Raw genomic sequence first — 24,376 nt, forward strand, 5'->3', positions numbered from 1 at the left:
TAACTAGCTGGTGGTGCTGGGCTTCTTCTCAAGAAAGCCCTTCTGAGTCCTTCTGCGAAAGCAGGCTCAGTCAGCATCGTGCAAACCTGTGTTCTTTACGCACTTAATTTAAAAGAATTAGGTCTGTGTAAGGGACGTGAGTGGCGCTGTGGGTTAAACCACAGAGCCTAGGACTTGCCGATCAGAAGGTCGGCGGTTCGAATCCCCGCAATGGGGTTAGCTCCCATTGCTCGGTCCCTGCTCCTGCCAACCTAGCAGTTCAAAAGCACCTCAAAGTGCAAGTAGATAAATAGGTACCGCTCCAGTGGGAAGGTAAATGGTGTTTCTGTGTGCTGCTCTGGTTCGCCAGAAGCAGCTTCGTCATGCTGGCCACATGACCCGGAAGCTGTACGCCGGCTCCCTTAGCCAATAAAGCGAGATGAGCGCCGCAACCCCAGAGTTGGTCACGACTGGACCTAATGGTGAGGGGTCCCTTTACCTTTAAGCGAGGCTACAATCAGGCACGGGCTCCAGAGCAAAGGCAGTCTGCACGCTCTCAGAGGCTGCAGCTCCCTTCACTTATTATAGGCGCATGGAGGAAGCAGATTCAGGGACGGAGTCCATGCGTAAAGCAAAACACACACACTGTCTGAATTTCGCTCAGGGATTTCCTTTTAGCAAAAAAGAGAAGGGGTGGTGGGAGGAGAGGAAACAGAACCCCCGTCGCCGTGCATTTCGAGCCTATTTGCTTTTTCTTTTTTGCTTTGCTTTTCCCTTGCTAGAGCAGAGGAAGGGGGAAATGTGCGCAAGCGGCATCGCCGGAACGAAAAGGATGGAGGCTTCGTTTCCCGGCCGGCTGCTGTTTCGGTGAGCTCGGCGGCGGCAGGATGGTTTCTACTACGGCGCAGTGGCGGTGATCGCTCCGCGCGCCATGGAGGAAGAGGACGCGGTGAGGTTGGGGCGCAAAGAGGAAGGGGAAGGGTCCCTTCAGCTGCCCCTGAGAAGGATAGAGGGTTGGGATGTGGGGCAGGCAGGAAGCCCTGGGCTTGAGTATCACGAGGGATGCAGACAGGACACAGCCTGTTCGGGGCGAGCGTAGTAATAAGCTCTTTGGGTAAAGTGGGAGTGGTTTAGGGTTCCCACTTCTTTTCCAGCAGGCTGCACAGTTCGACAGGTTAAGCTGCCATCTCCTCCTGCACCAGACTGGGGAAAGCTTCCTCTGTTGAACAACCTTCTGTGCAGCTGTTAAAAAAACCAAAAGAGGGTCTGGAGGATGTGGGTTGGGGGCAGTGCCGGATTTACGTTTAATCTAAACAAGCTATAGTTTAGGGCCCCACTCTCTTGGGGGGTCCCCAAAAAAATTAAAGAAAAAAACACTTGGATGTACATTTCCAAAATATAAGATAAAAAAACAAATAAAATAAAACCTACATACAGCAACAGTGTTTCATGTTGTGTAGGCTCCTATGATGTAAGTAATGGGCCCCGCCTGCTTGCCTGCTCCCAAAAAATATCACTGGTTTGCTCATTTCTATATATAGGGTGCCCATAAATTACCATATAGCATATATTCAACACAACACAAAAAACAGCGACAATTTGTTGTTGACAAAGGACAGCTGGACATATAATTACCTTCAGTAGCTTAGGGCCTCATCAAACCTAAATCTGGCCCTGGTTGGGGGAGATACACAGCCCTTTCTTCGAAGGATGCAATACTGTATTTATTCAGGCGTTAAGGTTCCCAGCGTAGTGCTGTTGTTGTATACACTCTTCTATTGAGCTTCTGCCAACCTAGCAGTTTGAGAGCACACCAGTGCGAGTAGATAAATAGGTACCGCTGCGGCGGGAAGGTAAACGGCATTTCCATGCTCTCTGGTTTCCGTCGTGCCAGAAGCGGTTTAGTCACGCTGACCACATGACCTGGAAAGCTGTCTGTGGACAAACGCTGGCTCCTGTGGCCTGAAAAGCAAGATGAGCGCCGCAACCTCATAGTCGCCTTTGACTGGACTTAACCATCCCAGGTTCCTTTACCTTTTTTATATTGAGTAAAGGGGTAGGTCGTGCAACAGAAGTGTTTAGCTCATGAAGTCCTATTTGTTGAAGTTAAATCAGGTGTCTCAACAGCACAAACCAAGTCACACTTACATGGAAGTAGGGCCCACTGCATTCACTTGAGTTTTAAATGTGCATAGGATTGCAACCTGGGTTACTGTGTACCGTCTTCTGCACATTTGCTTAGACTAATGAACACAGTGGAGCAAGTAAACATACATAGGGTTGAGCTGTAAATAATATTTAAGAAGATGCAATCTGTTATTCTTCGATGGATAAGATACTTTACTGTGGTATATTGAAATAAATGTTATGGCCATGAAAGGACTGTGTACCTCTTAGAAAGAACAGACTGCTGCTATTTACATTCAATTTTTTCCTTTTTTTGAAATAGAGAGACTACAATGAACCTTGTGTACAGTGTTCTGACACCAACTGGGGACTTACTGAAGAAGGAAAATTTTACTGCAGATCATGCCACAATGTTATAGAAGTAAGTAAGCAATTCTCAGTCTCACTTCTTTTTTCCCACTTCCAAATTCCCTTCAGTTTTTAAGTGTAAACCTTCATTAAAAATTAAATATATTCACCTGCTGTGGGACCTGTATTAAATATTGTGGCCTTGGTTCAGTTTTCATTATCTGCAACTAATCACATAGTGGCTCTGGAAGTGGATGCACACTGTCATCCAAAAATTTATCCATGTAGTCCAGGCATCCAGAAGAGCATTGTGATAGTGTTGTGGATTCTTATAAGTCTACATCCATGGTAGCTTTGCAGATAGAAGCCTGCTCACCCAAAATGATCTCTGTTGTTCCATTGCGATACATGTTTAAAAGGACTAGAAGGCTTCTGGATTTTTTGGTGGTTTTTTTGTTAACCTTATATGTTTTCAAAACTGTCTTGCAGAGGACTAGAGAAGTTATAACTGGTGATGCTACTACAAATGCCAGGGCACAGTCCATCTCTAGAGGCTTAAAAAAGAAGAAAAAACTTGGTATGTTGGCCAAAAAAAGAAAATGTGCTGTAAAAAACATGAAACATTTATATTCCCCAATCTCTGGCCTAATATCTTCATAAATGTATAAGCATAAAAAATGCTGTCTGGCAGTATTCGAAACTCCCATTGTTCTAGGCACATTGTGTGACAGGGAATTTCATTAGGGGGAGCAATTTCTGAGCTCTGGGCACAGTACTCTACCTGAGATTTCAGATTAAAACTGCAGAGTGGACCTTTTTTCTGCTTCCCCACTTCCAGCTACTCTCTGAAGACTGGAGAAGAGACCCTCTTAAGAAAATTAGAGCATGGGCAGGGGAAGGACTAGACCATGTGAAAAATGAACATAATATTTTAGCTGCAGTTCGTTCATTTTCAGCTTTGTATTCTTGTTATAAAAAAGTGCATAGACATTCTATTGTTGTATCCATAACCTAGGTTTAAGGTGCCGTTTAGCTCCTAGCTTTCCTATATCAGTTTCTTAACACTTCTGTCTGGCAAAATGTGCAAATCAGCTATGACTTCTCCATAGCTTTTGGATATAAATAGGTTCTCCCAATATTGCTTCCAGATAGATTACAGCACAAATATCACTTTTAAGTCGACTGTTAGCACTTTCTAGTGTACGATATTTGATCAATAAAATGCTGACACACAGCTGGCACAAAATATTACAGCTAGACTGTAGATGGGGACAGACTGTTAATAGTACATCAAAAGTTCAATGATCAAATCTTACTCCCTAGTAAGTGTGTTTAGGATCATAGCCTAAAATGCCTTATTGGTATAATTTTGGCTATTAACAAGCTATTAGTCATAACACTCATTTTTCTTTTAGAAAGCAGCTGGGAATGGTATATTTGTGAAGGCTTTCAATTCATTCTCTCGAAGCAAGCTGACGCACTGCAGGCTTTAGGAGTTTCTTCACAGTTCAAGGTACATTTGGCCTACTTGGTGCAGTGTTCCCATCTCACAAAATGCTAAATTATGGCTTAGTGTTAAGATAAACCACAGTGAGCCTCTGGCACAGCCACGAGGAGGAATACAGAACTTTATTGTGATGTCCAAACCATGACAATCTGGTTAATCTATGGTATGTTGAAACCAAACAACTTCAAATTATGAGTTACGAAGCATCCTTGTTTCAACAAACTATAGTTTAGATTAGCCATAGCTGAGGGTTCAGGCAGCACCAGCAGCATGCTAAACTGTGGTTAAAGCTGAAGCGGAAATAGAAGCTATCGATCTCCTTAAAGCTATTCCAGAAGGGGACAGGGTAGGTGTGCAGGCCCAAGATTCATTGTGGCTCACCATTGTAAACTGTGACTTAGAGTTAGTGTGATTGCAGCCATTCCAGGGAATGCCTAGCAGTGAATTATGAAATTCAGTGGGCAGTTATGCAGCTTAGAACCATTGTGCATTATAATCTATGCGCTGCTTAATGAAAATGCACTTGTTTCCCAGGAGGAGGAGGCATGGAGGTAGGGGTGGGAGCTGAGAAAAGGAAGGAGGAGGGAGAAAAAAGTGATGAAGGTGCAAATGGGGTTTGCAAAAGGAGCCACGGGAAGGAGGGTTAGGATGAAAGCAGGTGTACAAAGGGGGTAGCGCCATCATAATACAGTGGTACCTCAGGTTAAGTACTTAATTCGTTCCGGAGGTCCGTACTTAACATGAAACTGTTCTTAACCTGAAGCATCACTTTAGCTAATGGGGCCTCCCACTGCCGCCGTGCTGCCCGAGCACGATTTCTGTTCTCATCCTGAAACAAAGTTCTTAACCTGAAGCACAATTTCTGGGTTAGCGGAGTCTGTAACCTGAAGCGTATGTAATCTGAAGCGTATGTGGTATCTGAAGAGGTACCACTGTAGTGTGGAGGGTGAAAAGGCTGCTTAGGAGCTGCAATGTGGGGGGGGGGGGAGGAAGGTGCCGGAGGTTACCATAGGGGTGGTCTGTGTGCAAGGGGAGGATTGCAAAAAAAAAAGCAGGGAAGGAGTAGGCATGGACATAGGCATGAAAACGGCTGCAAAATAGGGCTGCAGAATAGAAGAGAGAAGTGGCTTCAGAAATGAGATTGGGAAGCTGAAAAGGGAGCTTATTAGTTGCATGGGGTGGGAAGGTGCAGCTCTAGGGGGGTTAATGTGGGGGCTTGGTTAGCAGCAAAGTGAGCAGGGACACAGGCCCACATGTTTTGCATGCACATAAACATATACAAACGTGGGGGGTGAATAACTTTTTTTGTTCTTTTCAGGATGACGTTTTGTGGAAGTTCTGGAGAATTTACCTTCAGAAGAGCCCGCAGGCTTATTGTGACAAGCCCCGTCGTGAAGTTGCGCGCGATATCTCGACGGTAAGTGCAAAGTTAGGAAGGGGTGATTAGCTATATTTTCCATGCCCACGTGGTCCAAGAGCATTTATGGAAACTTAGGCAACCTATCTTAGAACTAAAAACCTACATTATGGCAGTGCTCAAAACCCTTTATGAGGACCTTGTTCAGCTGGGAGCCACAATTCCTTAACACAGTGATTTTCAACCAGCGTGCCGTGGCACCCTGGGGTGCCTTGAATGATGGGCAGCGGTGTGGTGGGCAACACTGGCCTTTGTCCCTCCTTCCTTTCCTCCCTCCTCTGATGCTCTCTTGTGTCTCTGCATCCCAAAGGCTTGCACAGCTTTTATTGCAGCAGCCCTGGCTATGAGTGCCACAGGCAAATGGTGCCTCAGGGAGGCACCTCTCTTTGGGGCAGGGCGGGGGGCAGCTCAGAGACCAGGGAGTGTGGAGGACTCCCAAGGAGAGGGGAGAGGAGAGGAGAGGAGGAGGCTGAAGGAACACTCCACAAGGGAGAGTGTTTGAAAAAGGGTGAGAGGTTGCCAGCTCTGCAGGCAAAGGGTGATGTAACTGGATTCCTGAGCCCCATGGGGGGTGCTGCAGAAAGAATGTAGTTGGTCAAGGGAGCCGTGGACTCAAAAGGTTGAAAACCTCTGCCTTAACACACTTCTTTTCTAGATACATCTTGCTCTTCACTGACACATGGATGAAGACAGATAAAACATACCTTAATCCTCTGGTGAAAAGAATAACAATAAGTTTATCTTAACAGTGGGATATATTTAGCATTGAAAAATCTTTACTTCAGATTGCCATTGGTTGTAAATATTTTGCTATTGAATGTGAATGTAAAGCTAGGACGAAGTTCAGTTTTTTAAAAAACTCCCATTGAGAGGGCCATTAAAGCCAGCAGGTGGAACCAAATATGCTATGTTTTCAGAAGACATGCTGAAAATACGAGCAAAGATACAAAATAAATTATACTTAGCGGCTTTGTTTGGATTGTGTTTTCATGCCCATTACAGGGAGTGTGAGTGGGCTATGGGATTGTGTGCATGCTGTCTTCCACATGGAAAGTAAGATATGATCCGCCACTGTGCTTGTTTGATCTGAAACCAGATTGTTCTCAACCCTCCCTTTTTTGTAAAGCTTTTTTATTATTTCATTTTATAATTATATAAAACAGAGATAACAATTCTCAAACCCATCTTTTTACCTAGAATTGGCCCAGGTTGACAGCTCTTTTAAGGGTAAATTTATTACCAGATCCATCTCAATGACAGTGGAAGAAGGCATAAGTGATCCTGAGGCCTGTTGCCACCTCCTGTAACTGGGGGAAAAATATTATCTGAATCAGGCCAGTGACTTAAGCATATACTTATAGGCATATTGCTTATCCTTGTGAATACCGCATGGGCTTAATGTTTCAAGAAAAATGTGGAGATGGCTTACATTGATTGGTTTTGGATCTATTGGTATGAGCAAGGCTTGCTAGGAATGACTTGTGTAACAGATTATTTGCTAGTACAGTCAGCATGCAACTTGTGCACATTTAACTTGCGCTATTGTAGCTGTATGTGGCGGGCAGCTGCGATTGCACAAATTAAATGTACAGAAGGCGGAGAGCTTAAAAGCTTCATCTGCACTGGGTTTCCCTGGCGTGGAAAGAGCTTTTAAGTTTTTAGCCTTGGTTACCAGGTTCCGGGAGGCTCTTGTGGGGCTATCTGAGATATTGCAAGAGCCCATGAGAAAGTTTCCCAGAGCCCGGTAAGTAAGATGGAAAGCCTGGAGTTCTCCACCTTGCGTGAGGAGGTGAGAAGACCTATTTGGCGTGCCAGCTTCCAGAGATGTTCACACAAGGTCTGTTCCAGGATTGTTCTGACTATACACGATTCTGGCTTTACACACAATCCCCGCAAGTCACGAGTTTTAAAAAGGTATTTCTGCCTCCACCCAGTGTAGTATGTCTGTATGCAATATACATAATTTTTAAAATATTTACACTGTTACATGTATTTAAAGATTGCTGTTTTACTTTGAAAGCTAACTTATAACCACATGATATTTATCTGTTTTATTGAAACCTGGTGATCATTACTGACTACAGCAGAATATTTTTCTGATAAAACTGTTTTAAGGAAGAGGGAATTCCTTTTGAAAATGTAACAGTGCCATGGTTTAGAGCTGTGCCGTCGGGAGTCTTACACCACTGTTTTATTTTGAAAACAGACATGCGACTCGGATACTGACGTCGACAGGGAGCTAGAAATTACTAGAATTCTTGGCTTGGCTTCCTCTGCAAGTGATACAGATGTGGTATCCGAATCTAGCATGGGAGGTTTTTCTTCTACTAGCAATTTATCAGGTAAGACTAAACGCACCTTGAACAGTTAGCTTAGAAATGAAAACATTTTATCCTCTGGCTACTCTGGTGTGCTTAAAAGCTGTATCTTAATGACTAACATACAGTGGACTAGCAACTTGCGTGCATTTAATTTCCATGACCACAGCTTTATGCTCTGGGCTGCCAGCCAGATGCAATGGCACAAATTAGATGCGTCCAAGGTGGAGAGCTTAAAAGCTCTTTCCACGCCAGGCTTTTGCAGTGAAGGAAGACCTTTTAATCTCTCAAACTTGCTTACTGGGCTCTGGGAAGATCTCGTGTAGGCTCTGGAGGCCTTCATGAGGTCTTATGGGGTTCTCCAAGATCTTGCAGGAAGCCTTCCAGAGAGCGCCTGATCCACGTGCCATCTTCAGGGTTATTCTGGCTATACACAATTTTGGATTTACACACTATCCCTGGAACCTACCATATTTTTCGCCCTATAGGGCGCACCGGCCCATAGGACGCACTTATTTTTTTTTGGGGGGGGGGGGGAATAAAGAAAAAAAAATTTGCCCCAAAGAGCAAAGAAGCCATGACAGCAAGCGGGATGGATCCTACTAGCTGTCCTGGCTTCGTTTTTAGCCTAGGGGCTGGGGGTCCGGGAGCGATGGCAAGGTTGCGCAACCTCGCCATCACTTCCGGAGCTTGCTTGCGGGGCTGGGGGCGGGGGAAGCCCGAGCTTTCCCCGACCCCAGCCCCCAGAACAGGCTGCTATCCGCAAGCCTTGCAAGCCTTGCGGCGTTCCCGCCGGGCTCCCAAGGCTTGCGGAGTGCGCACCGACGCCTCTCGCTCTCCAGGCTTCAGCGAAAGCCTGCATTCGCCCCATAGGACGCACACACATTTCCCCTTCATTTTTGGAGGGGAAAAAGTGCATCCTATAGGGCGAAAAATACGGTAATTCCCACGCAGTTTGCTAGTCTTCTGTATGTAGCACACTTATAATGTTTGTATTTTAATCATAGTAATTAAGAAATTCCAGCCTCAGCCTCGGTGAAAAGTCTGAAAGTGTTGTAGTGCTATGTGTCCTCAACAGCATGTCCAGATTTGTAAAGTTAAATTTTCAAGAGTAAGGGGAATCTTGTTTAAGTGGACTACGGTAAGTGGTTGCAAGGCGTATGGAAAAGCAGTACAAAGGCTGCATATTTTGTACAGTTCAGATGAGGGGGTTGGTTCTGTAAGAACTGGGGGAAATTTTAGAGTGGCATTTTTTGGTTATGGTGACATCTGGGAGCATAATGTACACTTTTTATGTGTGGAACGAGTGAAAATATGTGTCCTTTAAAGAAGACTGGTTTGCTGTGCTTTTATCGTTATTTAGCTTGGTCATTTATAGCTAATCTGTAGGATTCACAAATGGAAATTGACGAGGTGACAAACACGGAAAGTGTTCTATCTTGCAAATCCTAGCATTGTGTGATCTTGCTTGCTTGTAGAGTGTGCTTTTAAGACATTATTTTAAGAGTATCTATGTTGTAAAATAATTTTTTGCAGGTGAGTAGTAATGGGACGGGAATCAAAAAGGATTCCTCAAACTCAGGAATGGCATATTTTCACCCTATAGCGGCTGACAAATGGGAGCTTAAAATCTGTTTCTGTAACAATTAGGCATTATGTGATGCTTGGGGTTTTTAGATGTTTATATCTACTGACTGCCAGGTCATTGTTCTCCAAGCTGGCTGGTTGAAACCCTCCATTTGGTGCAGTATATAGACTTTGTTTGGGAAGCCTATTAAATTCGTAGGCTGTTATGACATGTCTTAAATTGTATGTTGAGTTAGGTTTAATGCTGACTGCCTAATATGCCCTGCATAATCCAGAACAAATAAAATGCAAAGCTGCTGTGTTAACAGGATGGCTACGAATAGAACACAAGGATTATTGTAAATCAGACTGAATATGGAATAAGCAGTAGAGTTTCTATCATCAGTGCTCTTGAGACACAGTCTATACATGAAAAAGGCGAAACTGATGACTGAAAGGATTACCTGAGGTTCATGCTTTTTGTACTGTGACTCACATATACACAATAGACATTCAAAGCAGCTCTTGTGTTTCCTTCTAAGCTTTTAGAAGCCATGCAGCAGAGGGTGTTTTCTTAGTAACTATTTTCATTCGCTTTGTTCAGAGGCAGTAAAGGCAAAATGATACTCAGTGCGGTGGAGCTGCTGTTATTAGTAATTTTAACAAATCACTGCCCATACTGTCTTATAGGAAATGTGAATAGTACATAATCGTGAGTGCTAGATTTGAGGGGAAACGAGCGCACACAAAAACACTGTTGGGATTGTCACATGCCTTCATGTGATTTTTCTCTAAAACCTTAATTGCAAGTTATTTATGTGAACAGGCTGCCACTAATGTGATTCTATTATTGTTATGAATGTTGTTATTATTTATATTTGGGGTTGAGTAAGCTCTGCAAAAATAGAAAGCTAGCATAGCTTTCTTATTAAGAGTGTTGGATTAAAATTGTGGATTCCCTACTTAGCCTTAAAGCTCACTGGCTCGCCTTTGGCCTTTTAACATTTCTTAGCCCAACCTACCTTGTAGGGTTGTTTTGAAAATAAGAGGGGGGACGATATTATCCCATGTACCTCCTTGTGCTCATATAATAATTTTCAAAAGGGCTTAGAAATAATACTATGAATGCTTTCTTCACCTCTGTTTTCCCCACTTTGGTATTTTATTTTGGAGTTACATCTTTCAATTGCTTTGCAAATAAGCATATATGGTACTTCACGTTCATTTGTCTTAAAGTGGTTACTAGAGACTATTTGATTTCAATGTTTTGTTATAAAACACCTTCATGAATTTTTGAACTTTGCAGTCTTTTACTTTTTTCTTATTATGCAACCTAACTCGTTACATGTTTCTTTGCTGTTTAGATATTCCTTTTTGTTTTCATAAGGAGTTTATACGGCATTATGAGAATGATTCATCGTCCCAAGCTGTATAAAGATACGTGGGTGTATAGAGCTGGGATAGCTCAGTTGGCAGAGCACAAGATTCTTAATTTCAGGGTTGTGGGTTCGAGCCCTACGCTGGGTGAAAGATTCCTGCATTGCAGGGGCTGGACTAGATGACCCTAATGGCCCCTTCCAATGCTACAGTTCTATGATTCTGTGTGTAAGCTGCATGTAGAATACTGGCCCCCACCTGCCCTATTAGCAGTATAAAATCTGAGTCTCTGGGAATGATAGCTGCTGATTTACAATCTTTTTACGCTTTGTCTCCAAAAGGCAGAAGCAATTAAAGTTTTTTTCTCTTCCCTTTTCTCGTCATTAAATTGTCATTCAGCAAGCCTGCAATTTACATGCATTTAACTTGTGTGAATTCAGCTTCATGTGTGTAGCAATTTTTAAAAATAAAAATGGGTGAAAAGGGGACAGCCATTGAACCCAATGGGTTTTGACTATACACAATTTTGGCTTTTAGGCACGATCCCTTGAACGTAACCCCTGCATAAGTTGCAGGCTTGCTGTATTTCATTGGCTGAATTTTCGTGTATCACTTCTGCACACATTGGTGTGAAGTGATCTTTTTTTGAGGTTTTACTCTTTGTAAGAAAGCTTGTGTCAATTCGTTCTAGTTGGTCCACTTTTCTGCTTTATTTTTAGCCAAGAACAAGGTTTACTTGTATAGAACAGTTGTACTTTAAGTGAAGCTGCCTTTGCACGTAATAATTTGTTTTAAAGCTTTAACGATTACGTCATTTCCCTTGCTATCCTCCTGGCTATGCTGAGAAGGGAAATCTTTTGTAGAGGTGTAATCTGCCGATGTGCTCGCACACACCTTTTGAGCCAAGCTCTAATTTGTGGTTTCGGCAGCTGTCTTTATTCTTTCATTCTCCATTTCCCACCTGTTTAGTTAGGAAAATGCATTTATTGATGTGAGATGAGACTTGCTATTAAGATTTGAAAACAACCCGTCCCCCCCAATGCAGACACACTATTAAGTTTTCACTTGCATAGGATTTAAGGAGAATTAAAACCCTTTGCCTGCATTGCATAGTTTGGCTCAGTTGCTTGTCTGTTCTCTGCTTGTGGCAGAATGTTAGCAAGCTAACTGAGCAGCCACTTAGTCTTGGAACGAAGTACAGTGGACACTCGGCTTGCGAACATGATCCGTGTGGGATGCACATTCGCAACCCGCAGTGTTCGCAACCTTCGTCTGTGCACACACGGGTTTGCGATTTGGCGCGTCTGCGCATGCACGACCACCGAAACCCAGAAGTAACCTGTTCTGGTACTTCCGGGTTTCGGCAGTCCGTAACCTGAAAAAACGCAACCTGAAGTGTCTGTAAGCAGAGGTATGACTGTATGTTATGATAGGTTTTCAGTTCCTTTTTATCAATGAGTTGTACCCAACCATCCATGTCAAGCTCAGTGTAGACCCATTGAAGTTAATGAATAGGTTAATAACAACTAAAGTCCATTGAGTTCAGTGGGTTTATTTTGGGTATGACTTGGTCAGGTACAACCTCCTTTGTGTATTGATCCAGTATACTCTGTAGTTTGGGTTAGCTTCCTTTTACCGTGAATTATTTCCACAGGAAAATCTTTCTGGTCTGGATCAGTGGATGCTGGTTCGTATTTACAGAAAATGAAGAAAGGAGAGATTAGAATGTCAATGCCGATGACCCTGGCTTTCTGCTACTTGGCATTGCTCTGGTTGAGGGAATCAATTACATTATCACATCTCTTAAGGTAAGAACAATATCTAATAAAGTATTTTGTTTTTAAAGCCTACTTTCCATTCTGCCTTTAACTATAGCTTTTTGTATTTAGGTAGAATAGAATATGATTAAATAAATAGTTTTATCACTTTTCTAGGTCAGTTGTGAATAAGAAGATTTGCTTTTTTACAGTGCTACTTTCCTAGAAAAAGAGGAACCGGAACTCGCGTCCCTTGTCCTAAGTAGACCATCTTTCCAGCTTCTACTTCTCCTGGCTCAGCCTCCCAGTTAATTCCTGGCCTATTATCATCACAGGACACCACACACTGTCCTTCACACTAAGCTCAGAGACTTCTTTCTCTAGCTTTTGATACATTCCCCAGAGTGGATGTTTCTACCCAGAACCAACTCTCTCTCCTCTCACTCCCTATCTCCCAACCTAAAACCCATCTCTCCAAAAACCTCTCTTTTTCAACTCCCTCTCCTGGAACCCCGGCCAATCAGAAGCTGCCATTTGCTAACTGTTTGCTGGCAGGGAAAAAGAAAAAGAAAACACTCGGTGACCCAAACTTGCCCAGCAAAACAAACTTTTCCCTCACAGAGGCCATCTGCACTTGGCTGGTAACATGGCTTTCAAAGTTGTGGCTGGCTACGTTCTGTGATTTTCAAGTCCTAACTAGCAGTGGCAAATAATTTTTTTCAAAGTGGGAGATCAAAAATTAACTCCCCCAATTTTGCAATTTCTTAGGCATTACAAGCCGAGTTGTGGACTTTGGCTTGGCTTGACGTTCACAACATGCACCCTTCTCATCTGCCCCCTCCCAGCCCTTCCTCGTGTTTTTACAAGCTAATCAATTTATGAAGATCTAAAACCTGCTTTTTTTAGCTTGGAAAGTGTAGGCTTTTCAAAATTCCTCTTTACTAATTGACTAGAAGAATAGAAGTCTGCAGTTGTCAGAGTTAACCAAAGGGCTGCTTCTTCCAAGCGTCCCCTTCTTTTTGCACAGATTGTTATTTCTGCATAGACGTGCCTACTTCCAATAATTGCACACCACTGTTTAACAGTGCAATATGGATGGGTTTCTACTTTTGCTCTCATTAATTAAATATATTTTAAATGTAATATTTATTCGTGACTTCACTCAGCTGTTACGTTTTAGCTTTGTATCTGTGTCTTGTCATGCGTTTTGAACTAAAATCAGTATGTACATCTTGATTTTACTTCTACTCCTTTCATTTAGGCTGGTAATGGATGGCCACATCCCTTACTTGAATGCTTATAAAGATTTCCCAGAGGAGATGAAGGTATATGGGACGGACTGCAAGATCTTCCATGTAAAGGTGACCTTCATAGATCCACCTTCTGAGAAAATGTTTACCCATTACATACACGTATGGTGGCTCTGATGAATTAAAAGTAGATTTTTCTTACTAATCTTACAATTTCTGGAAATGCTATTTAGCCTCACTGGTTCCTCCCAGGCATTGTCTAATGTCTGTTATTACTTTCTGCTATTCCCCCCAGTGCTCTCACCATTTATTTAATCTGTGGTAGTCAGCTGCTGCTGCTGCTGCTGCTGCTGCTGCTGCTGCTGCTGCTGCTGCTGCTTCTTCTTCTTCTTCTTCTTCTTCTTCTTCTTCTTCTTCTTCTTCTTCTTCTTCTTCTTCTTTTCTCTTTTCTCTTTTTTTGCATTACAGCCATGTAAAATAGGGAGCATTTTAAGTTGGAGAGATGGTTTTTCAAAACGTTCCTCCTTTGAATGTATACTGCCAGCATCGATCAGCTGATTCAGAGGGGCTTTTTCCATTAGTGAGAAGGGTTTTACATTGAAACTTTTGTTTAAAACAGTGTCCTCCCCCTCCACTAGGGAATAAATTTCTTTTCTAGCAAGAGGTTTCCCCACTGCTGTTTTACATCCTGCACCATAAAGGTAAAGGTAAAGGTAAAGGGCCCCCTGACCATTAGGTCCAGTCGTGGCCGACTCTGGGGTTGCGGTGCTCATCTCGCTTTATTGGCCAAGGGAGCAGGTGTACAGCTTCCATGTCATGTGGCCAGCATGACTAAACTGCTTCTGGCGAACCAGAGCAGCACACGGAAACACCGTTTACCTTCCCACCGGAGCGGTACCTATTTATCTACTTGTACTTTGATGTGCTTTTGAACTGCTAGGTTGGCAGGAGCTGGGACCGAGCAACGGGATCTCACCCCGTCACGGGGATTCGAACCACCGACCTTCTGATCAGCAAGTCCTAGGCTCTGTGGTTTAACCCGCAGTGCCACCCGTGTCCCATCCTGCACCATAGCTCTCCTTAAATACATCTACTGTTCTGCTATAGCTACTATGCTACTACTCCTACTTAGTTTTCTTAGTTGTGTTTTGGGGCACTGCCGTTCCCATAGTACTTCAGATTTGTCAGCACCACGTTGCATTGTTGTGAATAGTTGTGAACAGAAAGAATGTGTGTTTAAGATGGTCAGATGTGCCTTTTTCACTAGGGAGATATACAGAGCAGGTGCAAACTTGGAAGAGTGAGTCACCATCGCAGAGAAGACTTGAAGTTGAACCCAAAAAGTTCACCTGCTAGTTTTGTCAGCTAGCAAAATGGGGGTGCCATGTTGTCCTTAACCTCAGGCAGCAAACTGTCGCTAGCCAATCCCAGCTTCTCTTTCCACCAAGGCTTCTGATTCTGTGGCTTTACTGGGGCAAAAACATATTTTATGATGGCAGGCAGCGTTGCTCAGCCTGTGGGCAGGAGTTGGGACACCCCCCACATTCCACCTGGGGGGGGGGATCCTTTGTTTATTGGGAGATATTCCTTTCTGTTCTCCCAACATAACTTGGCCTAGTAAAAATGATTGCTGTACTTATTTTTGTAATTTACATTTGGATTCTAAATTCTGATGGGCGCTTATCTATAAATTCTGCGGCTCTCTGTATGTTCATTGTTTCAAGCTATCTGCAGGTAAGTTCAAGCTAGCTAAATGTTTGGTTCAGCTTTGTGACAATTGCTTGTAGCTTGTGAGATTCGTATACAGTTCTTTTAATATACTGGAGGCAGCCCTTATCCCCTGGGTTGCCCGTGAAAGGTCTCAGTAAATATGCCCGCAAAAATTCACAATGTACAAGAGGCTGCTTGCTCTTCCTGGTCAGCTCACATCTGCAGTGACTTGGCCGCTCCTACATTGAGCACACCTTCTTAAACATGTCCACATTTCACTGGATACCAGGACTGGATATCCATCCATTCCAAGTGGAGGAGAGGTACAGCCAGCTTTTTCTCTGTGCACAAGTGTAGTGGTTGTCAGTGTAGGGGCCTTTTCCCTGTTCATGGGGGAGAACACCTACATCATTTTCTCCTGTTCCTTTTCCCCCCTCTTCTGGAAGTGGTGACTATTTCATATTACGCCTTCCCACCCCCCACAGCAGCTGTTTCACGACTGGCACATATAGCACATCCTCAAAATGCTATACTGTATATGCCCACTAGCCCCAAAGGGTTTACCACCCCTACCTTACTATATAGATTGTTGGGCATATTCTAATCCATTCTAAATGTTTGCATACAAGTAATAAATCTTACCATTTTCATAGGATAATAGCTCTTTCCTTGTTTGGTCCACTGCCATAGAATTTCCATGAATATTTTTCTTCTTTATTAGAATCTTGTAAATACTGTGAGCATAAAGATTTTATTATTATTATTATTATTATTATTATTATTATTATTATTATTTAATCATTTTTCAGATGTTTCCTATACTTCATGTGGCATATCCATCTTAAAGTTCCTGGTGAAACTGTGTCTTGAAAAAGATTCCCTTCATCTGTGTTTACGCCTTGAGGTGCTGGAACTGTAGGCTAGAAACTGCGCAGCGAAAGATTAAAAGCATTTGATACTGCTCCCTTAAATGTTCTCCAGGTGTTGTTTGGGAAATGGAGAAGTTGGGACAGCATGGTAATTAGTAGTCATCTCCTCGGTGTGCCTCACCCTTTCATTTCTGATTACAAATTCTTCCTTGGTGGCATTCAGCACCGGCCACCTCACTGAATAAAAGCTTCCAGTGATGCTATTGGAAGGAGATGGGAGATCTGAAGACAGCCATTTAATACCAGAGTGAAAAGACTTAGGGTAGAGTCATTCACAAAGCACACGTTGCCCTAGAACAAAACTGTGTTTTGCTCTAGTGCTGTGGGTTAGTTAACTGTGTTAGTTCCAAAATTCACTGGGTTCATAAATGTGTGTGTGGCTGTACACTCTCCTTTCCGACTACTACAACCAGTTGCCTGAGGCTTCAGGAGGAAGAAAAGACTTCGCTATTGCCCATGGACCTCATTTCTCTGCTGCTCTTGGTTCTAGAGAGAAGTTCAGGAGATCCTTCCTCTTTGCCTCTCTCTCCTGAACTTATAGGCAGTCCTCAAAACTATATTCCTTTCCTGTAGTACCCTGCTTCCAGTCCACAGTGACGTAACTAGGTCCTTGTTCACAAGGAAGTAAGGCTTTGCTTCCAAGCCGGTTCTTGTTTCACTCTTGGCCATGGAGAGCATTTTGGACCACATTGCCAGTATCTGGGTTGTCTACTGGAAATACACTTGTCACCTGTCCTTTCCATGGATTCCTACCTGCATTGGACTCAGTGACACAACCTGATTTCATGCCAGTTATTCCTTGTAATTGGGCAGAGATGCTTTAGTGAGCCAAGTGAGTAAAGGTGGTGGTTATGGACAGGCAAACAGGATGTTCTGTGTCAGGTAGGGGTGTGTGTGTTCAAATCATGGTTTATTTTTCTCAAATATGCTGCATCTGGCTTTCATTTTGCCAGAAGGATAATGAAGCTTTGAAGGATGGATATATATTTTTTGATGTATGTCCTATTTTACCTGTCGTGCCTATTTGAGACTTACAAGATGAAGCATTTGAGTTCTCAATAAACCCCCTCCTTCTTTCGTGCCCAAAATAGCAGCTTCCTTGTCTTTCTGGTTAGGATTTGGGGACCTGAACCTCTTCTATTCAATCTCTCTCTTTCTTTTTTTAGTCGGTTTGGAGTTAGTGAAATTAACAGGTGCCACACATAAGTAGCATTTTATTTTCTCTCTTGAAACAGCTTCAGAAATGACAATAAGCAAGGGTGAGGCTCTTTAAAAAGAGCTGAGGAGGAAGTTCATTTCTGACATTTATTGTAATCAGGTGTATCACGGGAATCTGCTGTTGTGTAACAGAAACTCTGGCTTGTCCTTACCTGCTGAAGTATTGCTTAACAGAGAGGGAAGATAGGCTTACTGAAATGTTGGTCAAATTCAAACTAATTTTGCTTTCTGCCATTATCTTTTAATATTTGTGAGTGAGAGAGAAGCTGAATTAGTGTGTCAACGGGTGTGGCTTTATATGATTCCCTATATATACAGGGTGAGTCCTTTAGAAGAGGCCCCGTGGATACAGAGTGCACATGTTCCATGGGGGCCTTTTTTAAAAGACTCACCCTGTATATGCCAGTTTAATCGTGTTATTCAAGCAGATCTGCCTCACAGGACTATCCAGTGAACGCTCTTTTCTGCCGTGAAGTGTAATCCGTGATGAATAATCCTATGGGATGCGGGTGGCGCTGTGGGTTAAACCACAGAGCCTAGGACTTGCCGATCAGAAGGTCGGCGGTTTGAATCCCCGTGACGGGGTGAGCTCCCGTTCCTTGGTCCCTGCTCCTGCCAACCTAGCAGTGCAAAAGCACGTCAAAGTGCAAGTAGATAAATAGGTACCGCTCCGGCGGGAAGGTAAACGGCATTTCCGTGCGCTGCTCTGGTTCGCCAGAAGCGGCTGAGTCATGCTGGCCACATGACCCGGAAGCTGTACGCCTTCTCCCTCGGCCAATAAAGCGAGATGAGCGCCGCAACCCCAGAGTCGGCCATGACTGGACCTAATGGTCAGGGGTCCCTTTACCTTTACCTTATCTTCTAGCAGCAGAACAGAATTCATATATGGTTGTGTGAATGATTTAAACTCGTTTTCTATGTAGATCTCCTTGCTCATGGCCTGAGATGTGTGAGTTGATCTGTGGAGACTGTGGTTGGGGTGTGAATGTGTAAGTGTGCACACCATGAGAGAGAAAGATAAGCCATTCTTACAGTGTGAATTGGACTGGTGATTCCATATTCATGCAACATGCTGATCAGGTTGCATCAGCTACTTCAAGATACATTGAAGGTGGATAGGGCAAGTGGAGGGCATAGTCTCAGCGAGAAACATACGTTGCACAAGTACCCCAATCTAATTTCAAATTTTCTAACTTCTCCTCCAGTCAAATCTGGGCTTACCACCTATACGGCTGGTGTTTCTTTTCCCACGGGAGCTTAATTTCATTGGTATTTGCCAGACATGGCTGTTTCTGGCTCGGAGGGAATCTGCTGCCAGTATCTTATCTCCATAGCTGGGTGTTGCATCTCCTTCACGAATTGTTTATTCCTTAGAGCAAGCCAGGATATTAGGCAGCTCTCTAAGTTAAGCTGTAGGTGGTTCACCCACATATTAGTTTTTTCCTGCCATTTGTTGGCCCTTTAGTAATCCCAAGGCACACCCTCCGTTTGTTACATCACCAGGAGCATGTGCTTCACAGATGTTAGAAGATATGTGTCCACCCTTTACATCGCTGCTCTCTCTGTTTTCTAAACATTCCTTACCTCCTCTGTATTCCCCCCCCCCACTGTTTTTGAGAAACTTGAAAATTCAGTTAGTGGAAAAACTGTTAAAAATTAAATTTGTGTTTGCAGTAATGCTAAAAAGGAAAGGCACTCCAGTGCCAATAAGCATATTATATTATTGTATTCATATTGGTATGCTACTGTTAGCCACTTTACATTTTCTTTTGGGAGGAAAAGGTACAGAAAAGGAAAAGAAAATGAGTCCTAAAATCTCTCTGAGCCTGCGCTTATCGTGGTGAATATATTTTTATTCTTAGGCTATCATCTTTTTTCTCCATGAACATTTCATTGTGCATATATTATATTTTATTATTATTATTATTATTAATTGTATAAATGCATATGCTTCCTTTTAGGGATAAAACGCCTTCTTATAAGGTAGTGTAGGGTAATATTCAAGCTGTCTTTAAAGACAGCCTCATAGACTGCATTACAGCAGTCCAACCTTGAAAGTGCATGGGTAATTTTTTTTTTTTAATCAGTCTAACCGCACACCCCTCCAGTTTTTAAAACCAGCAAATAATCACTGTATACTAAATTCAGTTGGAAATACATGATCATTTCGCATACCCCACTCGAGTTTAAGGTTGTATGGTACAGCTATTGTTGCTCTGGGAGTGCATTCTCATTTCTCTTGACCTACTGTGGTTGTTGGTCAATCAGGTGTCTGAAGCACCACAAAAATTTGCCAGACCTGTTTGACTAGAGTCAATAGTAGGACATGGAAAAATGTATACATACCATTGAACATATTACAGTTCTTTTCAGAGATATGAAGGTGCTGTGATAAGACCATTATTGCCCACACTTTTTCTTGTCCTGCTTCTTTGGGGGACAAAACACACCCATGAGGAATGGAATTATCAGATATAAAGCTCCCCTTATTTGTCTGAAAGATAGAAAACCCGAACTTCTGCCCTGTGTTAAATATACTTGTTTCCATTACTCTGCACCAAAAGCTGTGTCTTCGTGGTAGACAGATTGACCATTGTTATCCATTTAGCTGTAGCAGCAGTAGTTTCTTCTAGTCTTCCTTTATTTTTTTAATTTTAAGTTTATTGTGTTGCCACAGCTGTATGTGGTCTGGACACCATTTTCTTTCCCACAATGCTCTGGATGCAGCACTAGTTCCAAACCATTGTTGCAAAGGGTGGAAATGGCAGACACCACAAAAATACAATAGCCTTCATTGGTAGCTGCTATACTCTCCCTCCGTCTGCACCCAGTTCCCCAGTAGGAGCCAGGCCAATGAGAAACAAGCTGTGGTGGTGCTGATACTGCTCATGGCAACAGCACAATAAAGTTGTTGTTACTGTTGTTGTTGTTGTAAGCCCTAAAAAAAGCTACTACCAATGGTGAAAATAAATTACCTCCACCCTGAGCCTGGTGGTTCCAAATTTCACCTCTTTCCCTTGCTTCTCAAATTAACTAAATGGTTCCCACTTTCTTAATCTAAATGGGGTTGTGAAGGTGGGGGCCACTTAGGTTTACTTTTGATGTAGCAGTTTTAATCCTTACAATCCTATCTGTTAAAGAAAATTTCCAACAGATGTATGAATTAGGCGAAAGGATGTAAACACTAGCAGGCTGAAGGAAAATACAAAACAATTAAGGGGTAATAATGAAGAAGGAATCTTAATCTGATTTGTATTTTAGAAATGTCAGTGTAGAAAACACTGAGTCACTAGGTCATTGTTATTTCACGTACCAGTTTGGCTGTAAGTTTTGCATTTGGCAGTCAATGGCAATATTGTCATTGCCCTTACATAATTGGCAACTGGTTGCACTGGTGTTGCATCATAAATTTCTGTATCTACAATATTCCAATATTATGTGATACTCTTAATCACATATGCGACATGTTTACTTTTACAAGTGATTTTTGCGGGTGTTTTGTGATAGAAAGTTGACTGGGTATTGAAATTCACCAGGTAACTCCCACCGAGCTAGAGCTCTGAAATTTGACACACATGTACCCTAAAAATTGCTTTAAAATTTCTGGAAGTGTTATATTACTTCCTTAAAAAAGGCTTTCCAGATTATTTAGCTCCATAAAACTGAATTTGATGCAGATGTAGCTCAAAGTTATTAGAAAAGCCTGAAAATTTGTCACTTTTTTTTTTTAACTGCTAACCTTAAAAAAATAATAATTGAGGCCTGAAATTTAACTCATAAGAGAGGCTGCTGGCATTCCACTAACAGGGAGTCCCGCTGCTTATTTACATACTTGAATTAAGCTTTATTTAGAGAGAGAGAGAGAGAGTGTGTGTGTGTGTGTGTGTGTAATACTTGCAGGAGCACATCCTTCTTCCTATCCTGAGGTAACTTCTTGTGGGGAGAATTGTGTGATCAACACATTTTCCAAGCAGTAGAGTGCAGGGAGGTTAAAAAACAACAGCCCTCCCCACCTTGTGCTGAGCTGTCAATGCAAATGGGAGTTGGAGGGCATCATACTGCCTACCCCTGTGCTATACTGGTGTTCACTAATAGATGTACAGTACAGTGAAAATCTCAGTAGTATAGATTTGCCAGAGGAGGCATTGGAGTGGCCTTGGGTGGAGTAAGTTTGCTACTCTCCTGTTTCTGAACGTTCCAGTTCTGTTCTGTTCTAAATTATATGGCTAAATACATACTTAGGTTACTTTTTGTATGGGAAAAAAATATTCCTTTATAAGGGAAACAGTACAGTAGTACTTGTATTTGCGGGAGTATTTCTCCCTCCCCCCCCCCAAGATGACACTGTCCAAATAGTAGAATTGTAATCCAACACTTAGAATTGTTTTTCATCACCAGATAATTAAAATTAAGCCGTGGGCTGTGACACATTTAACATAACGATCTGTTTCGTTTTAAATAAACATTTTTGAAAACAAGACTAATAGCTCTTTCTTCAAAGTAGTTAAAATGTTTATATGGATGTTTGAGGAAATAATTCGGGTAGAAGCATCATTCCCAGTGCTGTAATTCCCTCATGTTCATCTAGATTAAAGGTAAAGGGACCCCTGACCATTAGGTCCAGTCATGGCCGACTCTGGGGTTGTGGCGGTCATCTCGCTTTATTGGCTTCTGGGTCATGTGGCCAGTATGACTAAGCCGCTTCTGGCGAACCAGAGCAGTGCACGGAAATGCCGTTTACCTTCCCGCAGGAGCGGTACCTATTTATCTACTTGCACTTTGACATGCTTTCGAATTGCTAGGTGGGCAGGAGCAGGGACCGAGCAATGGGAGCTCACCCCGTCGCAGGGATTCAAACCACCAACCTTCTGATCGGCAAGCCGAAGGCTCAGTGGTTTAACCCACAGCGCCACCCGCGTCCCAACACGTATAGCTCTGGTGGCAGCGACCCAGTAGTGCTTTATTCAGCTAAGCAGAATCAACACTCAAATGTGGACAAGCCCTAATAAATGGAGTCCAGGGCAGGGCTTCTGATTGGCAAGTCCTAGGCTCTGTGGTTTAACCCACAGGGTCTTATAAAATAGTATGCCATGGTGGGATGAAAAGGTTTGGTGGAAGGGGAGGGCTGATGACAAGTCGGATGAGAAGGGGAAATGCCCTTCTGAGTAGGTGTGACAGTCAGCCAAATAAATTTGCTGCGCCGCATGGCATGCAAATGCAGGAGGCGTAGTATTGCTTGAATATCCATGGGGGATTTCTTGGGCTGGGTTCTGCTTTGCTGGTGGACCCCCAAATATTGGGTTACTTGTGCAGCTGGATTGCTCCTGGAGGTAGAAGAGAGGCTGGCAAAATGCAGAGCCTAGACTATTAGTTCTGATGACACATTTCTTGGTCCTAATAATGCAATGCTCTTTCAGCTTATGTCCTTAGAAAGGGGGCGGGGCGGACTTTGGCAGCTTATTCGATTGAGAGAGCTAGTTCAGGGTTGCCATAAACCAGGACACCCTGGATTTTCTTATGAAAACCCCAAAGTTGTTGAGCTATTTATTTATTTATTTATTTATTTATTGAGCAGAAATTGTGTGGCGGCGGGAGGCCCCATTAGCTAAAGTGGTGCTTCTAGTTAAGAACAGTTTCAGGTTAAGAATGGACCTCCGGAACGAATTAAGTTCATAACCAGAGGTACCACAGTATTTACAAAAACACAACTTTTCAAATTGACAAAGCACCGCCTTTTGGAAATTCCCCCCGGATGTCAATTCAGCCTTTGAAATCCCAGTAATGTCCAGTAAAATCCTAAAATAATTGGGTGCTCAGTTTTTATTTACATCCTGAACAGGGCATATTTTTGACTGTTAATTTTTCTTTATTAGATATTTATAACCTTATTCCTATACTTCTTATGTGTGGAATACCAAGGAAAGCATATTCCTTCAAACTTGTAGCTTTCATTATTAAATGCTGCTTTGACTACCTATCCTGAAATGTCTGAAGACCGACGTAAACCCTGATGTGCAACAGTCCTGTAAAGCATGTATTTCTTGTTTTTCAGGAAAAGTGCTTCAGGCAAAAAGGTTGCTTTTTAAAAAACAAACAAACTTGCTGCTCTGGAAGATTGCAAGCATAATACACCTTGTAGACATTTTACATGCATGAGTAAACTTTTTGCTGGAGTTGTGTATGCCTTGTGCTATTTGTGGACTCCAGGGGAACCTGAGAATGTTTTTATTGTTTATTTCTTTGTTTGTTTAATTGGCATTATCAAAAATGAAACTTTTGAATGGATGTCTTGTTTTCAGAATGCTAAATGCGTGGAAAGAAAGCAGAATATTTTTTGCTACGCCATTAATAAGCGCTTTTCTCTGTAAAACCCATGACATCTCTCCCCTCCTCCTTATGCTTTCTTCTGTAATACACATATTCACAGAATTCCCATCATGACAGAGCTGTGTTAAGATTATCCCATCGAGACTGAAACATGTATGTGCTACTTATAGGCACCTGTTTGTAAGTGCAAACTTGATGGTTAATGTGATCTTTTTGGACACAGGCAGACTTCTACAAAAGTTCTCACGAGAGACAAGTGTCCTTGACTCTGTTGAGAAGAACATAGGTAAAGGTAAAGGGACCCCTGACCATTAGGTCCAGTCGCGGACGACTCTAGGGTTGCGGTGCTCATCTCGCTTTACTGGCTGAGGGAGCCAGTGTACAACTTCCAGGTCATATAGCCAGCATGACTAAGCTGCTTCTGGCGAACCAGGGCAGCGCACGGAAACGCCATTTACCTTCCCGCCTGAGTGGTACCTATTTATCTACTTGCACTTTGACATGCTTTTCGAACTGCTAGGTGGGCAGGAGCAGGGACCGAGCAAC

At 42.7% G+C, this 24,376-nt stretch overlaps 1 protein-coding gene across 2 annotated transcripts in view; it reads left to right on the plus strand.

Annotated features, from left to right (window-relative positions):
* Window positions 1-673: 673 nt before the first annotated feature.
* TAF1B (TATA-box binding protein associated factor, RNA polymerase I subunit B) overlaps window positions 674-24,376 on the plus strand; it is a 35,382-nt gene continuing 11,679 nt past the window's right edge. Inside the window, exons 1-8 of one of the 2 annotated variants that reach the window (XM_083495617.1) lie at window positions 674-928; window positions 2,429-2,527; window positions 2,944-3,031; window positions 3,870-3,967; window positions 5,280-5,378; window positions 7,585-7,720; window positions 12,294-12,447; window positions 13,658-13,757. In XM_083495617.1, coding sequence (XP_083351743.1) covers window positions 911-928; window positions 2,429-2,527; window positions 2,944-3,031; window positions 3,870-3,967; window positions 5,280-5,378; window positions 7,585-7,720; window positions 12,294-12,447; window positions 13,658-13,757 — 792 coding nt within the window. In that variant the 5' untranslated portion in view covers window positions 674-910. The remainder of the gene's footprint in view (window positions 929-2,428; window positions 2,528-2,943; window positions 3,032-3,869; window positions 3,968-5,279; window positions 5,379-7,584; window positions 7,721-12,293; window positions 12,448-13,657; window positions 13,758-24,376) is intronic. The other variant, XM_083495616.1, reaches the window with a different exon arrangement.

Source organism: Podarcis liolepis, assembly GCF_965112155.1.
Source record: "Podarcis liolepis genome assembly, chromosome: 3".
Taxonomy (NCBI): Eukaryota; Metazoa; Chordata; class Lepidosauria; order Squamata; family Lacertidae; genus Podarcis; species Podarcis liolepis.